Source organism: Lissotriton helveticus, chromosome 7 (assembly GCF_964261635.1).
Source record: "Lissotriton helveticus chromosome 7, aLisHel1.1, whole genome shotgun sequence".
Taxonomy (NCBI): Eukaryota; Metazoa; Chordata; class Amphibia; order Caudata; family Salamandridae; genus Lissotriton; species Lissotriton helveticus.
Window position 1 is genome coordinate 265,218,380 of NC_136068.1, and position 13,755 is coordinate 265,232,134.

General features: G+C 40.1%; 1 protein-coding gene across 2 annotated transcripts in view; it reads right to left on the reverse strand.

The window, feature by feature from the left end:
- Nucleotides 1–13,755, reverse strand: part of NFATC2 (nuclear factor of activated T cells 2) — a 313,029-nt gene that overhangs the window by 266,852 nt on the left and 32,422 nt on the right. For both annotated transcript variants that reach the window (XM_078652048.1, XM_078652047.1), the window contains exon 3: nt 8,126–8,294. In XM_078652048.1, the coding sequence (XP_078508174.1) occupies nt 8,126–8,294 (169 nt within the window). The remainder of the gene's footprint in view (nt 1–8,125; nt 8,295–13,755) is intronic.

The window sequence follows — 13,755 nt, forward strand, 5'->3', positions numbered from 1 at the left end:
TCCAATACCATCACCCTTCACAATATTGACATGCTCTTCCTCACAGAGACCTGGTTCAAAGATACATCTCACTCTATATTTGATCTCCTATTACCCACAGGCTATTCTTTATTTAGGAGTGACAGAACTGACAACACAGGGGGAGGTGTTGCAGCCATCTTTAGAAACGCCCTCCAATTTAAGGCCTCTCCTAACAGCTCCTCCAAAACCTTTGAATGCCTTTCTCTTGAGCTTCAATTGCAACACCGTTCACCCCTCAGATTCCATGTCATTTACCGCCCGCCTCGTAGTGGCCCTTTGTTTATGGATGAACTCATCGACTTCATCAGTGACCAATACTCGCGAAGTGACAATCAGACCTTCGTGGGTGACTTCAATCTCCACTGGGGTGTACCGCAAGACTCCTCTGCGAACTTACTGGCCACTTTCCTCTCTGCAAACGATCTTATCCAACACTGCACTGAATCAACACACTCTAAGGGCGCAATCCTAGACCTTGTTATTTCCAAAGCAGGCTTGCTTTCTACCACTACCCCAATTCATGTAGATTGGTCTGACCACCTCCTCATCCCATTCTCTCTTCAACTTTCACACTCTATAACTCTGGGCCAACCCAAGAGGGCCATCTCATGGTTCCGTGATGCCAAAAATATTGATGTCGGTCCCCTCTGTGAATCAGCTTTGTTATCACTTCCAAGGCTAGACCCGAACCTAGATGTTGACGAACTCACCTCCCAATGCCTCATAGTTCTTGCAGCTGAAATTAATAACGTCGCTCCACTCAAAAGCAAAAGGTTAAGGCCCACTCCCTCAGCACCTTGGTTCAACAAATCCCTTTATGAGGAAAGGAAGCAGCTAAGATTCCTGGAGAAACAATGGAGGCAAGTGCCCTCCACCGACAATTTGGCCATGCTTCGCTCAGCAAGATCCAAGTACCACAAGCACATCTTCCTTGGGAAAGCGGCGCACTTCAAAACCCTCCTTGACTCCGCCAAAAATAGACCCAAAAAACTATTCGATCTCATGAAAATGCCTAACTGCTCTCCCCCAACCTCCAAGGTGGATGATTCTACAAAGAGAGCAGCGGATTTCGCTATTTTCTTCGATGAAAAAGTGAAATCACTTGTGGATCAGGTCGCTCCTCCTACCCCTCCAGAGGAACGCAAATCCTTAGCCATTTGGCAGAGCTTTGACCCCATATCTAAAGATGCCCTTCTCAAGTGCATACGAGAAACGAAGCCCTCCAACCATTCTCTCGACCCTATCCCCAGTGCCATCGCCATTGACTTCTATACCTATTCCCTCTCCTATTGGACCACTCTGATCAACCTCTCCCTCCGGCAAGGCTCCCTTCCTGCCTCCTTCAAAACTGGGCAGGTCGCCCCTCTTCTTAAAAAACCCACTGCTGATGCGAATGACCTCAACAACTTCCGCCCCATCACTAACCTTCCCTTTCTTGCGAAGATCACAGAAAGATGTGTAGCAAAACAACTCTCTCGTCATATCAAGGACAATGATCTTCTTGACAACTGTCAGTCCGGCTTTCATCCAAAACTGCAGCACTGAAACAGCCCTACTGCAAGTGGTTGATGACGCGTTGAGGATTCTCGATTCAGGGGGGTCCTGTCTTCTAATTCTCCTTGACCTTTCCGCAGCCTTTGACACTGTCAATCACAACACCCTCCTCAATATTCTTAAACAGAGAATGGGCATGGAGGGCACTGTGCTTAAATGGTTTGCATCCTTCCTTTCTGACAGATCCTAAATGATCAAAATCAGTCTTTCACCTCCTGTGGCGGTAGGTCAAGGTGTTCCCCAAGGCTCGATACTTGCTCCCACATTGTTCAATCTCTATTTAGAACCACTGGGAAATCTTCTAAGTAAATCCGGGATTCACTATCATCTCTATGCTGACGACACTCAACTCTACCTCAAGATTGCCTCTACTCATGATCTCTCCATCCTAAGCTCCACTCTCGACTCCATTCAAAACTGGATGTCATCTCATCAACTGATTCTGAATCCCTCCAAAACGGAATTCCTCCTATTCTCCTCCTCACTCTCTCCTCCCTCGGTTCATCATGGATGGATCAGATGAATCTACTAAACAACAAACCCATCATTGTCGACAGCGCCAAATCCCTTGGTGTCATACTAGACAAAAAACTCAATCTAATTCCCCACATCAATTCCATTGCAAAATCTGCTCGATACCAACTGCGCCTTCTTTGGGGAATCCGTCGCTTCTTCCCGGAGCGGGACCTTATAACCCTGGTGCAATCACTGGTCCTCTCCAGACTCGACTACTGCAATTCTCTTCTTACTGGCCTCCCCAAATCCCACTTATCCCCACTTAAGTCTGTTTTCCACTCAGCAGCTTGTTTCATTTATGGGGCCAAAAGAAGCGATCACATCACACCGATGTTATCTACCCTCCGCTGGCTTCCCTTTGAGGCTAGAGCTATCTACAAGACCGCTTGTATCACCCACAAAGCCTTGCACTCCTCCTCTCCTCGCTACCTGGCGAATAAACTGAAACTCTCTGGAGGCTCTAGACCTTCACGCAATGCGGAGAATCTACTGCTTGAACCTCCCACTCTCAAGAAGGAAAGAACGATGGCCCAATCCTTTTCAGGCAACGCAGTGAGAATCTGGAACTCATTCCTCCCTCAGCTCCGGACCACCGCCTCCTCCCAGGCCTTTAAAAGGGACCTCAAAGTTCTCCTCCTCCAGAGACACCTCCAAAAGTAACTCACGTCCTCTCTTTTATCTGAAGGAAGACCTCCCACTACTGAAGATTTCTACTTTCCATGACCATGGAAGTGCCTTCCCAGTATGTTCTTGTGGTTAGAGTGTTTGCCTTTTATTGCAGTATTATCCATGTACTTGTGTTGGGTACCCTCTTGTAACTTGCACACACCACTTTGCCCCTGTAATACACGGTTTGCTTCCTCTCACATGTTTTTTACCTTTGATACTAGCACAAGTGCCACCTTTGCCTACGTAATGTTTGTTCTTGTGCCTGAGTGTCTAGCATATATTGCAGTATTATACCTCAAATTATACTTTGTTTTCTCTTGTAGCCTGCACACTTGTCACTTTTTCCTCCTGTGCACTTTTTACTACCTCATGTATTTTTGGTCGCTCACAATTTTTACTACCTCATGTATTTTTGTTTGCTCACAATTATCACTTTACCGTATGTAACGTAACGTTTGCTTTTGCAATGTTTTGTTCGTGTAATATTCTCAGTTTGTATCATTTCTGTTCCTATTGTGAAGCGCTCTGACGCCTTCGGGTAAAGTCCGCGCTATATAAAATTGCATGGGGGTAATGCTCTACATTACTCCGGGTCCCGTTGTCCTCTTCCCATTCATAACAAAGTGGCGTAATGAATGGGACGAGGACAGGAGGGATCTGGGGGTAATGGCTTTGTTTTGTCAAACAGAGGGGCAGGCAGATTGATATAAAGGACAGAACACTGAACTCGAATTACTCAATCTGTGTCAGGCCCGTCTTTGCACTGGGTGCAGCTCATATTGCATCATGACAGGTGCAAAGAAGGGGCGGTCTCTACTTCAGAAGGGATGCACGCACAATCTATGCAGACACCGACGTCAGATTACAGAGACTGCACAAGTGCTGTTTTGCACCAATATTTCAAGATCGCATTGACAACACTGGGGCTGGTGTAATTGTGCATTGACAAATGTATCACCTGAGAAGAGCAAAAAATACATTTGCACCACCTCAACAATGCAAAATTTACATTCAGCTCCTGGTGTGTATTAAGAATACAAAAGTATGAGCTATTTATTCCATAAAATCAATGCAATTTAAACTGGATGTGGCCATCAATGTGTTGTGGCTACCAGAGTTTGCAGTGCTGCCTCTGGCTGTCAGACATGATTCTGCAACAATTGTGAAGGATATTTAGGTACCCTGATAAGGGAATGCATCACTAGCTGGTGTAAAGGATGGAAAGCTGGGCACCAGATGAGTAACTATGTTACTTCCTCTCAGGGCTGTTTGGGAAGCTGTTCTTAAAGTGTCTATGTTAGCCTACAGTGCCCATGCCAGAAAGTTTTGCAAAGAGCACCATTTGAAGAAGGCCACTGAAAAGATCTAAAAAAAATCCCACTCTCTGAAGAAGAAGCCTTGCGGTCACCAGTTTTCTACTACCATATCGAGTTTAGAATATCGACCTGCACGAATTTTGAGTTTAGTATATTGAGCTCTACTATACCGTCACGGTAAATATAGCTTTTACATGTGGTAAATATAGATTTGCTGTTCTTAACTCCACGTCTATGTTCTTTGATGATATACATTCGTTATCACTCACCTGAAGATGGATCATTTGGCAGTATGGTACACTCATTTGCATGGTAAAGACAATTGTCCCGATTCAAAAAGGTAAAGTGAGACGAAAGTCTAACTTTATGACTTTCGGTATTCACAAAGGGCATTTACTACTCGTAAATGGCTTGTGTGAATACTGAAAGTCGTAAAGTTCAACTTTCGGTATTCACAAAGGCCATTTGTGAGTAGTAATTTCCCTGTGTGAATACCGAAAGTCGTAGAGTTAAACTTTCGTCTAACTTTACCTTTGTGAATCCGGCCCAATGTTCATACTGCCATCCTCCTTCATCATCTGTTTCCTATCTCTTTCCCTCTGTCAGCCTCTTTCTTTATGCACTGGTCTCTCTCATGTACCTATAGCAATTCTCCCATATATTATTCATGTAGCCGAGGTATAAACTGTACACTGCTGTGTACGAAATATTTTCTTATTTGTGAGTTAAACATTTAACAATAAATATACATCTTAGGAACTAAGCACAAACCTATTGTCATACAATCCAATCTAAAAAAAGAAGGTGTTATACAGAAATGTTTTGATAAAAGGAAGATGTCTAATTTTAATGCAATTGTGATATAATATTAAACTTGCACTCATTAAATGCATGCTGAATAACTGATGTATCCAATATGATTGCTATGTTGTGAATAATTAACTTTGGGAAATTGGCATCCTGCTTGGTTATTGAGTGCAAGGTTAATAATCAACCTAACTCATTACGTGTTTTACAGAATTCTTATCAAGTGAAAAATGGGTTATGTTAAATATCACAAACTAACAAACTTATTAGAAAAACTGCAGGTGTAACTTTAAAAATCTGAGTGATATCCATGACAAAACCAACATTTCAGATTAAAGATATAAGAAAGTCATACCTTGAGAATCAGAGAGTTATCATATGCTCAACCACTGAATATGGAACATTTTCAGGAAATTATGTTAAGTTAATGTAAAAAGCTAAAAAGCAAGCTATATGACAATAGAACGTGACATTCTATATGGAAAAATATCAATTCTGTTCAACACTATTTAGTACATATGATTAGTAACCTTGATTGTTCAGTTTATTAGAAGAATTTACAGTTGTTAAAGATGTCTTAACAGGCTATATCGCTTTCCAGTGCTGCAGCCAATTCTTAAAACTGCACGTAAAGACCAGAGTAATGAAAAGCAGATTAGATCAGAGACTATCTTAAGCTTGTAAAGTGCATGTTCAGCCCACAAGTTTTCTGGAGATGAATTTATTGTTACCAAACTCAATTGCACTCATTTTATCTCACTAACACCTGCAGTGGATTATTAGCCCACCACTTCCTTAGGTCCCTGTATGACAAAGGAGGGATGAGAGAGATTGCAAAAGACCATGCATTTATTTTGTGCAAAGCGATACATCTGACAACTGTAATAAAAAAAGATTATAAAATGCAATACAGTCCTACCATCAACCACTGTCCAATTTATCATACTGCGGCCTGCTTTCACCACTGACAAATTCAAGTCCTGCCAGCATAATTACGTTTAAGTGATATGGCCAATATTGCTGACATTTCCAATACCGGTTATTTTATGTAATATGGACAATAGCATTAAAGAAAATCAGGGGTGTTAGGGAGATCAGAAATACATAGAATTAACAAATATATTGAGGTAGACAAAAAAGACTGATAAGGAAAACAACAACCAATGTTAGTCCGTGAGAGAGAAATACAGACCAATAAAGTAGAGGTGAAAAAGGCATGCTAAACGAGAAAATAACTTGAGAGAAAGAAATTGAGACAAAGGTGTGAGAGTGTAACTGTGCCTGCATAAGTCTTTAAGTATGTGCATGTCTGGTTTTCAAGATAATATACGTTTTCAAGGTAACGTAGGAGCTCTCCGCGTACATGGACTGTTGATTTCTCTCTGTTATTAAAGTAAACATGTTCTCTCTCATAAAATTCACTTGTGCATACATTGGCGTATACGCGACGTTTAGTATTTCTCATCACAACACTATGGCATTTATCTACCTCTATTTACCGTCACATTTTGTAACCATTAAACTTTTATTGAAAAACATGACAGGAATTATGTACGCCTGAGCTTTTTCTGTTTGGTTTTCTACTCCACACCTGTTCCTGGTTGTTCAGGGATACCAGGTGTTGATATATTAGCAAAGCAAAAGGAAGTTTGCATTTGTTTATGAGATATTATCTAGAACATACGCCAGAAAACGCCTGAAATACCAGGTCGCACCCTCCCTTCTTGAATTCAAACTTAATTGATACACAAATTAAGTTTAAATTCAGATTCAAAATTGTCTTCCACAGAAATGTTGTACAGCTCATGCTCTATATAAGAAAGCTCTGTTAAAGAAGGTGAGTCAGACATTCACAAGAACACAGAACCAAGGAATTAGACTCTGTTTACACATAGGGAAAATATACCATGCTGCCCCTGCCCTGCAAAAACTCCATTGACTTTTGATTGGCCAAAGAGTTAAATTGAAAGTGCAGGTGTTGTATTCATATTCCTTCAAGAAGATGACCCTATCTACTTCTATACCTAATGCTGCACGCACTGCACATCAGGAAGCAAACTCAGCTCTAGCAGCAAATGTCTGATCACCACTTCCAAATAAAGAAAGAAGAATCTCTTGAGACAACCGTGAGATATCAGGAACCTTTTTCTCGCACACCATGTGCCCTCTTCAACAAACTCTCTCCAACGTACCAGCCTTCAAACAATCACCAAAGACTAAACTTTTCAAAGAAATATCTGAGTCCTAAGCTCACTCTTTCAGTGGTATCCCCATATCCTTTTTTTGGGTCTTGGCCCCTCGATTTGCTAATGTCATGTTCAAACTCCAGAATAACTATGCCAAATGTGTGGTTGGCCTATGTAAGGTACCAGCAATAGTCCGACGATTCAATATGATTTATCAATTCTCCTTTGGTGCAAAGTGACCAAAGCAACATGTTCTCATGGTATAAATCAAATGAAAAATTAAGTTTAAGGAACTTTTACAACAAAAACAAGAGGTCAGGCTGTACATGTGTCAGAGGTTAAGTCTGGAAAGAAAACTGGTTGTTAAACCCCAGAGTCTGAGGATTGAAAAGCTAACCTCAACTTATACTGATGAAAGTACCTCTTTACAGGGTCTTAACAAGGCAGGACAAAAAGAGGAAATATGGCCTTTTCCAGGTCTGTTTTACATTTTACATTCAGTGTCAGCGATGTATGTAATAGTGGGTACTAGGCAGCACCTATTCCCTTTGTGTTTTGCATATCACCAAAGTTATGAGTATTCATCATTACTCTAGTTTGCACTAGCATTTCACCTCCAATAGAAGCCTGCACAGTGTAAATTGGCTTCACTGATGAGGAGAATGCACCAGATAATGGAAGGCAGAATGGATTATGTGGCAGGGACTAGAGCAAAAATTCTGATTCAAGTTAATAGCACTAAAGGATTGATTATAGTTTGCCCAATAACTATGTGGTAAAACTCAGATCAGTACAATGAATTGAAATGGACATAGACAACGCAGTCATCATAGGATAGCATTGCTGTTCATTTGGAAGGGGGGCCATCCATAATCAAAACAGGTCACAGTCACTAACACTATATCTATGCTATGGATCATGTGTACAAATTTAGCAGCAGAACATGAAAATATGTTTTTGGAATGAGGTAGGGCTATCCAATTTGCTCCATGCCATCCCCACTTCCATTGCTTTGCCATCAATCATAGAGGATATGGACAAAGGAACATGGCTTACCTGAACAATAGGGTGGCCTCCAGTGGGAGCCTTGACAGCTCCTCGACTGCCCTCAGTCTCATAGTGGGCCCGGTGGTGAGCTTTGGGCTGCACTTCAATTTCCAGCTCATAAGACCCTGATTGAGAGGGCAAGGGCCACTCCAGTGGAGGAAGGGAAGCTACTGGAAGGCTGGATGACAACAAATAGGGTGGTTAAGGAAGTTAGTAAGGCTCAGAGCTATTTACACATATATGTTTACTCATACACTTTTGTAACTTTATTACTATTTGCTAGCGTCAAAATCTGAGTGTAAAGTTACTCAAAAGTGTAGACTTACACATCTCCACTTCTAGAAACAGGGAGATGAGCATAATTAATGAGTGTAAATTGCTACTGCCAAAAATAAACATTAGTCAGTCTAGTACCACACATCCCCAACCACTGATATTGGGCTACCATCTATAGAAACTAATGGCGATAGGGAAGTAGAATAAATCCCCTTGGAATTAATGTTAACATAAAGTAAATTATTTAAAATAGTTGAAAATATGAATAAATATAATTTAATTTTAAACAATATATACAAATGAAATATATTTGCTATTTATTTCTAAAATATTTGTAACAACCATTTCTGAACTTCAAAATTAATGTAACATTAATGTTTATTAAAATAAATAAAAATACTTTTAAAAATTCTATATTTAGAAAAGATTGGGGAAGTGGAGTTATACATTCCTAAATTTGTGATTAGCATTTTGTGCCACTTAAGAAGTAATACATTAATATTACTAAAGCACTACAAAATACAGTTTGTGAATAGGCTCCACCAGTAGCACTTGTACACTTGTAAACATACCATTCTGAATAGACACCTATTTATTTACCTCATATGTACAATGCCAATGTCTGAAATAAAACTATGATCTGGCAATTAACCAAAATGACTATGTTAATCTCTGCCTGGTGTTTACAAAGCAGCCTTGTAGCCAGTTGTTTGATGCAATTAGCATGATAGATAGCATTAACTAGTTTGTGCTCATTACACTCAGACTCCATTTCTATGGACAGCTGGCCACTTATGCCAGACATTTGTGGGTTGACTGAAAGCAACTCAATGTATAACATACAAGCAACTGGTCCTAGAACATATTTTTGGAGAGGCATTACTTCTAATTATTTATCTCTTACACCAAAGTACAATTAGATACTTAACAATGTATTTTTATATTTACCATTTATAGAAATCAAATGCAAATTGTATCCATTCCCATGATAGTTTTGATTTGTATTTATTTAATACTCAAAATCTTGTGTGCCTCATCAACAGTGAAAAAAAGTGTATTGCGACTGATCTATTGGCACAGATTTTGTTTTGTTGAGAAGATTGGATATAGGCTTCGAGGTAACAGTGATTTAAGACTTGTTATGTTATGTTATCGTTATTTGTTATGCGCACAGCTGCCCCAGCTAAGGAGCGTCCTGGTGCAGTGACAAGGTAGGACACAACACAACAGGAACAAAGAAAGGGCATTTAAAATAACTGGATTAAAACAGGAAGGTTTTGATAGCTCTCCTGAAAAGCATAAGGTCCTCCATCAGGCGGATGTCTGCCGGAAGAGAGTTCCAGATGGTAGCCGCTTTGACCCAAAAGGAGCGTCCTCCCGAACGGCAAAGCCTGAATCTGGGGACCACAGCCAAAGCCTGACCTTGGGAACGAAGGGCACGCGTGGGTACATAGAAGGACAAAAAGCTGGACTTAATTTGGGGGCCAATACCTTTCAAAATTTTAAAGGCTAAGCAGAGAACCTTAAAATGAATTCGCTTCCTCACTGGAAGCCAGTGCAAGGAGCGAAGAACATTTGACACAGAGCAAAATCTGGGCAAGCCAACGATCGCTCTGGCCGCAGCATTTTGTACCCGTTGTAGACGGGTAATTTCTGCCTGGTTAGCTCCAACCAGGAGAGAGCTGGCGTAATCCAGGCGCGAGATGACAGTGGCCTGGATCACCAGCTGCCTGGTAGGGGCATCAAAATATTTGAGGACAGGTCGTAATCCTCGCAACAGGCCGAAACAGCAAGCGGCTGTTTTTTTAGTGTGGCCAACAAAGGTAAGACCGGCATCCAACCAGACTCCCAGGTTTTTTAATTCAGACACCGGAGTCGGAGTTGGTCCCAGCTCCGGCGGCCACCATTGGTCACCCCATAATTCGACTCTCTTCCTGACAACCATAACCTCTGTCTTGGTGGCATTGAGCTGGAGACAGTTACCTGTCAACCAGCTGGCCACCGCCTTCAGTCCGTTCTGAAACCTGGGGGCATCTTGCTCCGCGTCCCCACTGAGAGTAACCGCCAGCTGAGTGTCGTCGGCATAGGAGACCAGAGTCAGGCCCCACTGCCTGGCGACCTCAGCCAGCGGTCTCACGTATAGGTTGTCCTGAACTACTCTGTCCCACAGCTTTTGCATTTGCTGTAAGCTTTGCTGTCTAGTAAATTGTCCTCAATTAATAATGATTTATATATTCACATACATTTTATGCAATGAGACATATATTAGCCTTCAAAAAGAAAAGATTAATATATTTGTACATTTGCCACAGGCTACGATTAGTAGGCAATTTGTAGGAAGACGTCCACTACTATCTAAATTATAAATATATTCTGCTATTTTGCATATTGTAAAGTTTGCGGAAGGTACTCATACCATGCAGCACAATTTTGAATTGTGTCTGCTGGCCCACATAATGAACCCGATTAGCAAACTCCGTTTGTTAGTATGTAAAATAGAGTAACGTTAGTTCTACCTATTTACAGCAAGATGCAATTCAATTCATAAACCTACTGGTGGAAATATCCACCTCTATCTCTTCTATAGTTTCTATGGGGATATGTTTGGGAAGGACTGAGGGAGTAGTGGGAAAATTAATACTATCTCTTGCTAAATTCTAGGAGTATAGGGAGGGAAAAGAAGGGGTTTAGGGAGAGATATGGAGGGGTTTAGGGAGAGGTGAGGAGAAGTTTAGGGAGGGGCAAAGTTAAAACAAGCATCCACTAAAAAAGAGTAAGAGCATTGTCATTTGCAAACTACACTTCGAAAGTTACTACTCCCTAAAGCTGACAAAGCAGCAGTATGTGTACTCCAATCCAGCGTTGGAATAATTCTAGCACCAACAAGGCTATTCACAGGTAATGTAACACATTCCAATAGAAGATCATGAAGGCAGGGGATTAATGTAACACCCCATAGAAAATAATGTTAAAACAATTACATTATTCCGACTTAAATTGTGTGTGTGTGTGTGTGTGTACTTTTAAAAATTATTCAAAATAAATAATTACACATTTTATTATTTTTAAAAATGATTAGTTAACTCACTAAGAGACTATTTTGTGACTTTTATAAAACAAATGCAAATGTGATTTATGTTAATTAAACACATCCTTTAATTAAACATACTGAATACTAAATACACTTTAACTTGCAAGGTAGAGTGTTTTTATTTTATTTTGTTCAAAAAATGTATATTCATGAAATAAATCATTACATTTAAACCATGTTGAAGAAGTTACCTGCTCCATCACTATTTGTTATTAATGCTAGGGTAAAAATAAACATTTTCATTTATTTTACGTCTAGATTTTACAATACAATAAATATCTTTTTTTAAACACTGAATACATTTTAATAATTTTCTCTATTCTTTCCTACAGGCAGATTAGCACAGTGGAGGAAATCTCCATCACCAAGGCAGAGATTTCCTCCACCGTAGCAGAGATTTCCTCCTTCAAGTAGAAATTTAGAAGTAGTACATTTACACTCTTAAATTGGACTTCATCCCCTAGTTTTAGGGGGTGGAGATGTTAAGTCTACACTTCGTAGAATATTTAAAATCTGAAAAGGCATATAGCCAAAAGCAGTACAAGTAAATTTATGTGTAGATTTACTCACGTGTAAAGTTTCTGAATAGGCCCGATCTTGTATTAGTTCTCGGTGTCTGTTTGCACTACTATGCATCATACAGTCTCTGGTGCAAAACCTTAGTAAATTAAGGCCTTTATTTATTGACATCAATATTGTACTTAGAAAATGTGATTTTAATATTACTTGTAGAATGTTTTGTATTTTTTCATGTAACAGAGAACTGAATTTACTTACTTAGCAAACAGAACCTGTTTAAGAAATCTACCAATGAATGTCCGTTGGACATTTTAATACGTGGAACACTATGACACATAATAAATCTTGCTTATTTTACCTACAAAGGATTGTAAGCATGCATTGAAGGAGTGAAAGGCAAAATAAAGTATCCTGCTTGCAGGATCTTATAATATTAATTTAACAATACCCAGTCGCAACCATAACAAGTTGATGAGACATTCATTGACCATTTACGTTTCCATCAAAATGTAGCTATCTAATTTCACTCAAGGAGAGGGTGGCAGGGGGACCTCAGATAAACACTAGTGATTGTTTTAATCTTGTAGATCTGGTGTTTGGACTCAACAAAGTTTCTGTCTTTTTGACTCGCATGTGAAAACATGATGGTAAAGGAAATAATGCTGTTGGTCAATCATTTGTGATATGAAATGGAAGCTTTTGCTGCACAGGCATGGTGGAGCAAACCAGTTGAGGTAGTTCTAGTTGTGGTCAATATCCTTCAACTGGACTCTGTCTCTATGTATGTAGACGAGGAGGCTTCACCGTGACTTCAACCTTACTCTGCACTTTAAAACATCACACTTGGATCTCTGGAATAACTTGTGGCTCTCGAGTAAAAGCAGACTATCTTTGTTTTATCTTTGCAAATGAATAAATAAATGTCTCTCTTTAAGCCACTGATAAAAGTTTAATCCCGATACCTAAATACTCTTTAATCCCCGCTAAAAGTATCCCATAAGTGTGTTAAGTCAATGTAGTCAATCAATTCTCTGTACCTCTATCCGAAAAGGTTTTCTTTTGTGGACCTAGGTTTTCATATAAATGTGTGTCTTTGTGCATATTTCACGTTGATGTAGCAAAGGTTATATTCACTTCAGGCTACAGTTGTATTATGAAAACAAATACATAATGATTTGATTTATAGTTGCATGGTAACTGAAAATTCTCTAGGTTCTATAGAAAGTGGTAAGCCCGCCTTTGGAAGTTTGATGGGGAATTCAACTGTAGAATTATATTTGACACATATTGATGACCCGGTTTGAGTCGCTCTTGCACCACTCAATGTGGTGCAAGACCAACGCAAACCTTGAGCAGATTTTTAAAGCCTTACAAAGTCACTTTGCGCGGTCTGAGCTGTTAAAAAAATCAGGAGTAACGCATCACAGCACAAATCGCTGCATTGCATTATTCTGCCCTGGGAACTTGTAAACCTGGGAATGCGCTAAAATCTTACATATTTGCAGGGAAGTTGTAACAAAGAGAAATATCTCTATTTCTCTTAGTTTCTTCCCCTTTCTATGTGTGCTGCATACTGCAGCACACATAGAAAGATGAATATGCCGCCCAGGATTGTTTTTGTGCAGGAAGGTTCCCCTGACTGCACAAAAACAAGGATATCTGCATTGGCGCTAGGCAGCCAGAAAAGACGCCGGCACATGGGGATGAACAGGAATGCTTCGCATTGCCTTAAATAAGGTGCATTCTTGAGCGT